This window comes from Aspergillus aculeatus (assembly GCF_001890905.1).
Source record: "Aspergillus aculeatus ATCC 16872 unplaced genomic scaffold ASPACscaffold_1, whole genome shotgun sequence".
Lineage (NCBI taxonomy): Eukaryota > Fungi > Ascomycota > Eurotiomycetes > Eurotiales > Aspergillaceae > Aspergillus > Aspergillus aculeatus.
In genome coordinates this window covers 559,121-569,927 of record NW_017962976.1, presented here as the reverse complement: position 1 = coordinate 569,927, position 10,807 = coordinate 559,121, and the positions used below count along the sequence as shown (strand labels likewise).

At 51.2% G+C, this 10,807-nt stretch overlaps 2 protein-coding genes across 2 annotated transcripts; one reads left to right on the top strand and one right to left on the bottom strand.

Moving 5' to 3' along the window:
• Window positions 1-330: 330 nt before the first annotated feature.
• Window positions 331-1,682, bottom strand: ASPACDRAFT_74097 (40S ribosomal protein uS7). Its single transcript, XM_020204120.1, has 3 exons — window positions 1,454-1,682; window positions 1,015-1,198; window positions 331-935 (listed from the first exon to the last, which is right to left on the bottom strand). The coding sequence occupies exons 1-3, from the start codon at window positions 1,597-1,599 to the stop codon at window positions 618-620; spliced, it is 648 nt and encodes a 215-aa protein (XP_020060800.1). The 5' UTR covers window positions 1,600-1,682; the 3' UTR covers window positions 331-617.
• Window positions 1,683-4,416: 2,734 nt separating this feature from the next.
• ASPACDRAFT_74096 (putative AMP binding domain protein) lies at window positions 4,417-10,720 on the top strand. Its single transcript, XM_020204119.1, has 6 exons — window positions 4,417-4,491; window positions 4,586-4,608; window positions 4,757-8,502; window positions 8,560-8,769; window positions 8,819-9,422; window positions 9,481-10,720. Exons 1-6 carry the CDS (start codon window positions 4,432-4,434, stop codon window positions 10,370-10,372), a joined length of 5,535 nt encoding a protein of 1,844 aa, XP_020060799.1. The 5' UTR covers window positions 4,417-4,431; the 3' UTR covers window positions 10,373-10,720.
• Window positions 10,721-10,807: the final 87 nt, after the last annotated feature.

Below are 10,807 nucleotides of genomic sequence, written 5' to 3'. Positions count from 1 at the left end.
GGGGGGGGGGTGGAGGAGGGAGATGGAAGAAGGTGGTTAGCTCTGGCTGATAACAGACCCAGAACATTTTTTTTTCTCCTGCTACGGGGTTCTGGCCTATCGATAAGCGATCAGCCAAAGGCGGCGACGGCGGCGGGAACAACAGACGGAATTGAACTGCAGTGGTCCCTGCGACATCAGATTTTGTCTATTTGTCTATCAGGCGCCGCTGCGCTTGCCGCACGACTATAGAGTGGCATTTTTCACACCCCTGCAAGTCGATTTTTATGAATAGAGACAGATTATAGAGTCGTTGAGGAGTTCATCAGATGTGTTCAGATACTACAATGGCCGAAAGAACATGAGAACAGGTAAAAAAATCTTTTCGTTTAGAGTTAAAAAATGGTAGGTTCTGACTCCGAACAAGCCAGAGGTCTTCATGATCGCATCTCAACTACTGTGGAAGGAAAGCCGTCCAATTCTCTCATTTTCGAGGATCTCGCTCCCTCCCGTGACTGTTTTCAGGTATGTACAGTCGCGCAGATGCATGCAAATCGACTGAATCCTATTGAACCCCCCGTCCACTCCAGTACACGCAAAACCAGAACCAAACGGAGAATACGCCCAAAGTTCCCACTTTACCGGTTGCTCTTGGCAACACGCTCGAGCTCGTCCTTCTTCTTGATGGCGTAGGAGTTGGAGCTACCCTTGGCGGCGTTGATGAGCTCCTCAGCCAAGCACTCGGCAATGCTCTTGATGTTGCGGAAAGAGGCCTCACGAGCACCGATGGTCAGGAGAGCGATGGACTGGTTGACACGGCGGAGGGGAGAAACATCGACGGCCTGGCGACGGACGGTACCAGCGGAACCAATACGGGTGCTGTCTTCACGGGGACCGCAGTTGACGATGGCATCAACGGCAACCTGGAGAGGGTTCTGGTCGGTCATGATGTGGATCTAATGCGAACTGTTAGTGCCTTCTTCCAAGGCTGATTTCGGTTTTCTGTCGGTGGAGTAGTGCTTCGGTAGAACATACGATCTCGAAAGCGTGAGCAACGATGCGGACAGCCATGAGCTTCTTTCCGTTGTTGCGGCCGTTCATCATGAGGGAGTTGGTCAGGCGCTCGATGATGGGGCACTGAGCCTTGCGGAAACGCTTGGCGGCATAGCGACCAGCGGAGTGAGGAAGGTAGACAGGGGAGCGGATCTGGATGTAGTCGCTGGTTGCGTGAAATTCGAGTCAGCACATCTCATTCCGAGCCTTTGCCGTCCTCTCTTATCCAATCCATTCTAAATCAAGATTCTTTCTTTCCCCATTTGCGCAAATCCTTCCGCGTCGTGTTATGCTTGGATTCGAATCGACGGATGCCTCCAACCCGACAAACAGGCTGGTGCAAATTTGTTTTTCTCCATGGCGCCAATCCGATCCTCCTCTTCGTGGTAATGACAATCGCGATGAAATGGGAAGCACCTACGTCAAGGAGATGTCCCGGATCTCAACATCCTCGTAGCTCCACTTGTTGAACAGCTTCACGCTGCCCTGCTCGGCAAGAGCATCCTTGGGCAGGACCTGGAAGGCCGCAGCAGGGTTTTCGACCTCGACTTCGCCGTGTTCAGACATGTTGGACGACGTATGCACCTGTTGTCGAGGGAGGGATACGTGAAGGGGTGGCGGACGGTGTCGTTGGGTGATCCTGCAACGTCGACGAATACAGTCGGTCGGCTGAAATGTGTCGCTGAGCCCACGGAAATTCGAGGTGCGACTCGCTTAGCGGTGGGTGGGCTTAGGGCAGGGCCGACCACCAATGGTGCCGGTCATGTCATGTGACTGAGCACTAACGGGTCTGCTCCGGTGCACCAACCCTGATCAGGATTAGCCCATGATGACCCGGTAGATAACCACGTCTGACTCCGCTTTCAACCCACCGGCATGTTACGAACTATCCTCGATGATCTAGACTGTATTTTGCTGGAGGAAAGGCCATCGATACTAGCCCATCACTTCACAGCCGCTCAAGCCTGATTACCGAGTTCTACTATGTACACGCTCGAAATAACAGTCTTGAGCCAATCGTTTGAGACAGAGTCCTTCACTATCGGTCAACATCAGCAGCAGCATGCGCTCGTTGCTTTAGACGATCGATTTGAGACAAGCCAAAGACCGCTTGTGGGGTATCTGGCCTTGATTTTAGGATCATAAGTATAGCACGGCACCCTCAACGAATCGATTGTCCTTGATTCTAGGATGGAACACTTGTCTGCGAAGTTCATTTTACCTTCGATAGCTCAAAACGATGTCTTCAAGATTGGAGAAGCAACACCCACGCCAATTAACAGATCTCCTGCCGAATTGACTGGACAGATATCGAATGATTGGATGAGGATTGCGATCAACGACCACGATTATTCATTCCCGCTACAAGAGTCACAATGACCTGCATCCACGTATGGTCAGAGCCGGAGCGAGCGAGTCTTTGAGCACAACCCTTCAAGCGATCTCGCAAAAAGCAGAATTCTTTTATGTCGTTATTGAAGGACCCCAGCACTCGCTCGATAGCAGTAGGTCTGTGCTCGGTCGCATTACGAGCATGGAATTCATGCCATCGAACCGATAGCCTCCTCTCACTTGGAGCAGCAGGACGATCATGCCTATCTCTATGCCCTGGTGAACAGGGTAGGGCCCTCTGCTCATCTGATCGGAGTAGACTTTCATCGCACGTATCGCAGTGATCGTAGCAGATAGGCGAACCATGTAGACACTTGGGGATTAGTTTGTCATAAGGGCATGGTCGGACTCTAGTTCCGTTCTACAAGTAGTTTCCCTGGTGATTGGCCCGCCAAACTCAATGAGGCGGATCTCGACTTCATCACTAGAATACTGAGCATATCGAGGGAAGACTCATCATCACGCCCTAATGAGCGGTGTCTTGATGTACCCCATTCAAATCCTGGTTAACGCGAAGCGAATTCATAAGCAGGCGATCTCTGATTCGAAGCCACCGAGGTGTAAATAACAGGTGACCAATAGTCCTACGAGCTCTGAACTCTGCGTGGAGGACTTCAGTCGTCAAGGCGCCTTTTCATCCGAGAGTCACTGTTATACTAACACCAGCTGGACTCCATTTGATGCTGATGCTGACTGGCTTGCTCAGACTAGGCTGGACTAGACTTCAAAAATAGCATTGCGCAAGAAGGTGATGAAGACGATCCCAAAGCGCGTCAACGAAAACGAGTGCCTCGTAATCAGCCCTGGATTCAGAAAGCATTTCGTAGCGAATTCATTCAAGGCATGAGTTTGTGTTCTGAACCGCTTCCAGACTTAAGCTGGATGGTAGGTTCAAGGTAGAAATGAGCAGGGTTGGTCTTCCCGCAAATTTCCCAGAGGAAACTCTTGTGACAGGTTGACACAGCACAATCGGCATCGGATTGATTCAATACCACCAGGGGGTGGTTATTATTCTCATCAGTCGATTGTTCTCCCCAGGTGGATCTCGGCGCCAAGGTGCATGCATTGACTCCACCTGAGCTAGAGTAGAATAATGTTCAAAGATAGAAAAAGTATAGATTTAAACGAAAGAGAGTACCATAGGTAGCTGCGGAATTTTGTTCCCAGTTAAACAAAAGTAATTTTATTGTTGGTACAAGGTCTACCGTCTGGCAAGGGAAGGTCAACTCCCCAACAAACAATGTGAATAAGTGGAAAGGGGAACATCCCGCACCGGGTAGCGGAAAAGCCGGTGAGAGTCAAAACATGCAGAAATCCCTCCCACACCACCGAGGGACGGACATGAGGATTGGCTGTTACAAGAACGCGTACCTGTCACTGGAAACACAAGATAATTTGTTCTTTCAGGGGTCATCTATGGTCGTCGTGGTGACTGAAGACGAGCGTTAAGCGCAGTTACTACCACTAGAATGGAACGAGCCGCCAGTCACTTACATAGGATGTAGTAGGACGTAGTTGGCTGTATGTTCAATTGTACTGTACAGTACCTTAATTTAACATCATCCCCAGATCCTCGTCCATCATCCCGCGGTGTGGCGGTGCCAATTGTGCCAACTGTGCCAATTGTGCCAACTGTGCCAATTGTGCCAATTGTGCGTCTGCGGCCCGCCTCACAGGCCCTACTCCCACCTAATTGAAGCCCACTCGGCAGGTGACGTTGTGGCTCTTTGTGGCTCTTCGGGCGCGGAGAAAGCGAGACACTCCGAGGAACGTGAGAGAATCCCCCTCCCTTCCCCTCCTCCACACCCCCCCATTCAAACTACTTCTCCTCGGTCGCAAGAGGCCGCATTTATTGGGGACTTCTCCTTTTCTCCCCATCTGTCCCCAGTGCCTGTATTGCCAACTCAGACACCCTGCGATGAGAGCATCTTTCTTCGTTCACGCCCAGTCGTACGCGCCCTCGAATGACAGCCCCTCGATTTGTCCCCCTTCAGCGCTTCTGTGATCATGGCGGACGAGAATCCTGAGCTGCAGTCCGCTCTGCGCGACCTTGACAAGGAATTGGAGGTACGAGACGGTCACCATTGCTTTCTGCCCATCTAGGACCTGGTTATCGTGCTGGGATTTCTTTGGCTGACTTGCTCTTGCTCTGTACCATTAGGAAGGTGATATCACCGAGAAAGGGTAAGCATCCTGTTGGTGCCGTAAAATCGGGCAGTGTACGCGGATAATGCCCCCCTCAGGACAAACATCATTAGCATCTATTCAGAATCCCAGGACACGCGTTTTGTGGCAGACCATCAACTTTGATCATGAACTAATTTTATCGCAGATATCAGAAACGGCGCACATTACTCCTCTCGCAGTTTTTCGGGCCTAATATGGCACTAGACCTCAATACTCCTACATCCGGAAATGCTCCCTCATCATTCACCAGTTCAACTCACCCGCCTCCGGCTATCCTCAACGTCAGACCCCCTACGGCCGATTCCACAAGCCATGGTGGGCCGTCGGATTCCTTCTCGAACGGCCGCGATAGTTTTCAGAACGGGGGCTTCGGATATGATCGGAGGATAAGTGGCGAGACGCAGGGTTCATACGAACGAGACAGCATGTTATTACCTGGCGACAGAGCCCCGTCAGCCGCTTCTTATGATTCTCTTTTCCTTCCGAAGGCACAGCCTGCGCCGCCGCTACAAGAGAATTCGAGGACGGCAACCCTTTTAAGTCAGAACTATGCATTCAATCCGGGCCCTCCGCACGATCATTACGAAGAGCCTGTCGGGGCCTACGATATGCCATCTGGCACTGGTACGCGACAGTCGACCATGCTCGACTCTCAGCAGGGGTACTTCTCCGATTTTGCTGGCCAGCAACAGGACGATTATAGAGACAGTTACGGTGGTGGCTTTCATCGCTATTCCCAATCAGACACATTTTCCCCTACGGCAAATATGGCACCGCCATTGATTCCTGCTTCTGAACTTCCTCACGGACCGGCACTTGATCACCTACTACCGTTGGAACCTCGGGACATCCCATTTGCTGTTCATGACCCCCACGACAAGAACACCCCCATGTCTAATTTCGAAAACATCCCGGCGGTTCTCCGGCATCGTGCTCGAGTGCATGCGAAGCAGCCTGCTTATTGGGTCCTAGACCAGAAAGGAAAGGAGATTGCCTCGATCACTTGGGACAAACTTGCTAGTCGCGCGGAGAAGGTGGCGCAGGTTATTCGAGACAAGAGCAATCTCTATCGCGGTGATCGCGTGGCTTTGATCTACCGCGACTCCGAGATCATTGAGTTTGCTGTGGCCCTGATGGGATGTTTCATCGCCGGAGTTGTCGCTGTCCCGATAAACAGTCTCGAGGACTATCAAAGCCTCAACCTGATCTTGACTTCCACGCAAGCACATCTCGCTCTAACTACGGAGAATAACCTCAAGAGCTTCCAAAGAGACATCACAACCCAAAAGTTGAATTGGCCTAGAGGGGTAGAATGGTGGAAGACGAACGAGTTTGGCAGCTACCACCCAAAGAAGAAAGACGATACCCCACCGCTCGTGGTTCCCGATCTGGCTTACATTGAATTTTCAAGGGCCCCTACCGGAGATCTGCGTGGTGTTGTCATGAGCCATCGAACGATTATGCATCAGATGGCTTGTCTCGGTGCAATAGTTTCGACGGTGCCTGCATCTTCGAGCGCAGCGAAACAACGTGGAGAGACTCTTATCAGCTACTTGGATCCCAGACAAGGCATTGGAATGATTTTAGGCGTCCTCCTTACTGTGTACGGGGGCCACACCACTGTCTGGCTTGAAGACCGGGCCGTAGAGACACCTGGTCTTTATGCTCACTTGATCACTAAATACAGGGCAACTCTTATGGCCGCTGACTACCCCGGCTTGAAAATCGCAGCCTACAACTACCAGCAAGATCCAATGGCCACGCGACATTACAAGAAGAATTCTGAACCCAATTTCGGATCGGTGAAGCTCTGTCTAATCGATTCGCTCACGGTCGATCCTGAATTTCATGAAATTCTAGCAGACCGATGGCTTAGGCCCATGCGCAATCCCAGGGCTCGAGAAATTGTCGCTCCAATGCTTTGTCTTCCTGAACACGGTGGCATGGTCATTAGTGTGCGGGATTGGCTGGGTGGCGAAGAACGCATGGGCTGCCCTCTGACGCATGAGATGGACCCCAGCCAGCGCGAGGGGTTCAGGAAGGAAGAGAAGAAATCGGAAAAGACTGAGACCAATAGCGGGTTTGGTAGCAGTCTTTTGGGTGGTGGCTCTTCTGCTCCCGCTCCTGCCTCGCAAGAACAAGGAAAGACTGAAATGCTCGAGGTCCTATTAGACAAGGAGGCTCTGAAGAGCAACGAGGTCGTGGTTCTAGCCATGGGCGAAGAGGCGAAGAAGTTTGCGCCCACTATGCCTCACGCTGTAAGAGTTGGCTCGTTCGGCTATCCTATCCCCGATGCTACAGTGTCGGTGGTTGATCCCGAAACCAATTTGCTATGCACCCCAAATGTGGTTGGCGAGATCTGGGTTGACTCGCCTTCTCTTTCAGGAGGCTTTTGGGCATTGCCGAAGCATACGGAAGCTATCTTCCATGCACGGCCATACAAATTTGAGGAAGGTAACCCCACACCTGTTTTAGTTGAGCCGGAGTTCCTTCGAACAGGTCTCCTTGGCTGTATAATTGAGGGAAAGGTTTTCGTCCTAGGCCTTTACGAAGATCGGCTTCGACAGAAGGTGGAATGGGTAGAACATGGACAGGAGATCGTTGAGCACCGGTACTTCTTTGTCCAACATTTGATTGTCAGCATTCTGAAGAACATCCCGAAGATCCATGACTGCACAGCTTTCGATGTTTTCGTCAATGAGGAACATCTTCCGATAGTCGTATTAGAATCATACGCAGCTTCGACAGCCCCAACAACTTCAGGTGGTCCTCCACGGCAGCTGGATTCAGTTCTCTTAGAGTCTCTGGCTGAGAGATGTATGGAAATCCTTTACCAGGAGCACCATCTGCGCGTCTACTGTGTTCTATTGACAGCCCCCAATACACTCCCTCGTGTGACCAAGAATGGAAGACGCGAAATTGGAAACATGCTCTGCCGCAAAGAATTCGACAATGGATCGTTACCTTGTGTTCATGTCAAGTTCGGCGTTGAGCGGTCAGTCTTGAATCTGCCGATCGGAGTCGATCCCGTCGGCGGTATCTGGTCTCCACTTGCACTTATGTCAAGGCAAGAGATGCTTGCAATGCAGGAAAAGCAATACTCAGGAGTTGACTATCGTGACGTCGTCATGGATGATCGTACGTCTACACCACTGAACAACTTTTCTAGCATCGTGGATCTTCTTCAATGGCGTGTTTCTCGTCAAGCCGAGGAACTCGCTTATTGTTCCATTGATGGTCGTGGAAAGGAAGGTAAAGGCATCACCTGGAAGAAATTCGATCTGAAGGTTGCTGCTGTAGCCATGTACTTGAAGAACAAGGTCAAGGTTCGACCTGGCGATCATTTGATCTTGATGTACACCCATTCGGAAGAGTATGTCTATGCAGTCCATGCCTGTCTCTGCTTGGGCGCGGTGGCAGTTCCTCTTGCTCCCATTGATCAGAATCGTCTTTCTGAAGATGCTCCTGCATTCCTCCATGTTATCAATGACTTCCGAGTCAAGGCGATCATTGTCAACAGTGATGTTGACCATGTCCTGAGGCAGAAGCTGGTATCTCAGCATATCAAGCAATCTGCGCAAGTCCTACGAATTGGGGTCCCGGCCATTTACAACACCACGAAGCCTCCTAAACAGTCTCATGGATGTAGAGATCTTGGCTTTACCGCGAAAGAAACCTGGAAACAAAGCAGTCAGGCAGCCATGGTTTGGACTTATTGGACTCCTGACCAAAGGAGAATTTCGGTCCAGATCGGTCATGACACTATTATGGGCATGTGTAAAGTCCAGAAGGAGACATGTCAAATGACTAGCATGAGGCCGGTCTTGGGAAGCGTACGAAGCACTCTAGGACTCGGATTCCTTCATACCTGTCTTATGGGTATTTATGTCGGTAAGTCAAGCTTATAAACCCTGACGGGCAATTACGTGTGTTGATTGGCCTTTGCAGGTGCGCCTACGTATCTAGTTTCGCCAGTCGATTTCGCCCAGAATCCTATGACTCTTTTCGTCACCCTCTCCCGGTACAAAATCAAGGACACATATGCCACAGCCCAGATGTTAGATTATGCAATGAGCGCCATGGCTGGTAAGGGTTTCCAGCTGCAAGAGCTGAAAAACCTGATGATATCTGCAGAAGGACGACCGCGAGTCGATATTTGTGCGCCTCTCTCTGCTATTTGTGAAAAACCTTACTAATAGTACTATAGACCAAAAAGTGCGTCTCCATTTCGCGTCTACCAGTCTCGACCGCACCGCGATCAACATCGTCTACTCCCACGTCTTGAACCCTATGGTAGTTACGAGGTCGTATATGTGCATTGAGCCTGTGGAATTATGGCTCGATCTGCGCTCTCTGCGTAGGGGACTTGTTTATCCGGTCGACCCGGATACTGATCCCACCGCTCTTGTTCTACAAGACTCGGGTATGGTGCCAGTCAATACACAAATAGCGATTGTGAACCCGGAGACATGTACCTTGTCGCATGTGGGAGAGTATGGTGAGATTTGGATTCAATCAGATGCCTGTGCCAAAGCCTTCTATGGTTCTAGGCAGGATTTTGATATGGAGCGCTTCAACGGACGGGTAGTGGATGGAGACCCCAACGTGGCGTACGTTCGGACGGGAGACCTGGGCTTCCTCCACACAGTTACAAGGCCAATTGGTCCTAATGGCCAACCGGTTGAGATGCAAGTTCTCTTCGTCCTTGGTGGAATCGGCGAGACTTTTGAGGTTAACGGATTGAACCACTTCCCGATGGATATCGAGTCGTCGGTGGAGAGATGTCACCGCAATATTGTGACCGGAGGGTGGTAAGTGATCAACGGAAACTTCCCTGCTGCGTGTGCGCGTGCTAATTAACACCATCAGTGCCGTTTTCCAAGCGGGTGGCCTCATTGTGGTTGTAGTCGAGGTAACAAGAAAGGCTTATTTGGCATCACTTGTTCCTGTTATTGTTGATGCCATCCTCAACGAGCACCAAGTCGTTGCAGATATTGTTGCCTTCGTTTCCCACGGAGACTTTCCTAGATCTCGTCTTGGAGAGAAGCAACGCGGTAAGGTGCTGGCTTCGTGGGTTACCCGAAAACTGCGAACGATCGCCCAATTCAGCATTCGTGACATGGAAGGCTCTGAAAACCCCTTCGCGGCACCCCAACACCGGATGAGTCGAAGTTCGAAACCTGGCAGCACTATGGGCAACAGCACCCGCAGATCTACTGTTGTACCGGATACCGAGCCCTTACCCCGGTCGCCCGCTCCGGTTCTTGTCGAGCATTCTGAAGCATCCATACACTCGTATTCTGGCATGCAGGAACCTGGCATTGGCAGCCCTACCGGCACTGCATCTGAAGGTATAGCGTCTGTTCCACAGATTTCTGAACCCTCGCGACCGACGACCGCTTCGACGAATGGAGTTACTGCCGTAACAGGGGCCGAGCTTCCCTCAGCCATTGGTCATCCCGACTTCGGCTTCGAATTCGGAGACTTCACCCACACGACAGGTGCCGGCTCGTCTACTCAGGCGGGTCCAGGGGCTTCTATGATGGCCGAGACTCTTCCCTATCGAGGTGGCCCAGGACCACAGCCGCAGCAAGCAAGTGGGAACTTCCCTGCGCGGTCCGACTCATACAACCGAAAGCCCGTTTCCGACACATTAGATCGCAGCTCCGGGGACTGGCCACAAGAAGCATTAATTTATCAATCCACCCTGGGATTTGACGACGCTCCGAGTCACGAAGGGACACCCTATCAGCAACGTTAGTTGAGTGCGAATCGGCAGTTACTGTACTGTACATAATAGTCTGTTTGGACGAGGCTGCGAGGCCTATTTTGCCGAACCGGCTCTGTATGTGTCTTGTTGACCGACTTGCAGCACCTTCATGGCACCTCTTCACGTTTTCCATTTTCCATTTTGCATAGCCTGCCCACCATCATGAAGCCTCATCCCTCTCTTTCTTTCCCTTCTTCTCTCTACTCCGATTGGCTTTATTCTTTTCTCATAAAACCTCTATATTGCTTTATTGCCTCCAGTTTGACAAATATATGTGCTCGCCCCCTTGCTTCCCCCGCAACTCCTGCCCCATGACGAACGACATGCATTGTTCTGTACATAGCATACCCCTCTTCTTCTTTTCTTGTTGGGCCCCGCCCCGGCCTATGACACTACTTCCCTGATATAGAAAGACGTGCTCGGATG

What these genes read in the sequence shown, in the direction of transcription:
- ASPACDRAFT_74097 (XM_020204120.1), bottom strand. Translation starts at nt 1,599, where the DNA reads ATGTCTGAACACGGCGAAGTCGAGGTCGAAAACCCTGCTGCGGCCTTC. An exon ending in ATCCGGGACATCTCCTTGAC is followed by an intron (nt 1,199 to 1,453) that starts GTAGGTGCTTCC and finishes TCACGCAACCAG; the next exon opens with CGACTACATCCAGATCCGCT. An exon ending in TTGCTCACGCTTTCGAGATC is followed by an intron (nt 936 to 1,014) that starts GTATGTTCTACC and finishes AGTTCGCATTAG; the next exon opens with ATCCACATCATGACCGACCA.
- ASPACDRAFT_74096 (XM_020204119.1), top strand. Translation starts at nt 4,432, where the DNA reads ATGGCGGACGAGAATCCTGAGCTGCAGTCCGCTCTGCGCGACCTTGAC. An exon ending in TCTTATGGGTATTTATGTCG is followed by an intron (nt 8,503 to 8,559) that starts GTAAGTCAAGCT and finishes TGGCCTTTGCAG; the next exon opens with GTGCGCCTACGTATCTAGTT. An exon ending in AATATTGTGACCGGAGGGTG is followed by an intron (nt 9,423 to 9,480) that starts GTAAGTGATCAA and finishes TAACACCATCAG; the next exon opens with TGCCGTTTTCCAAGCGGGTG.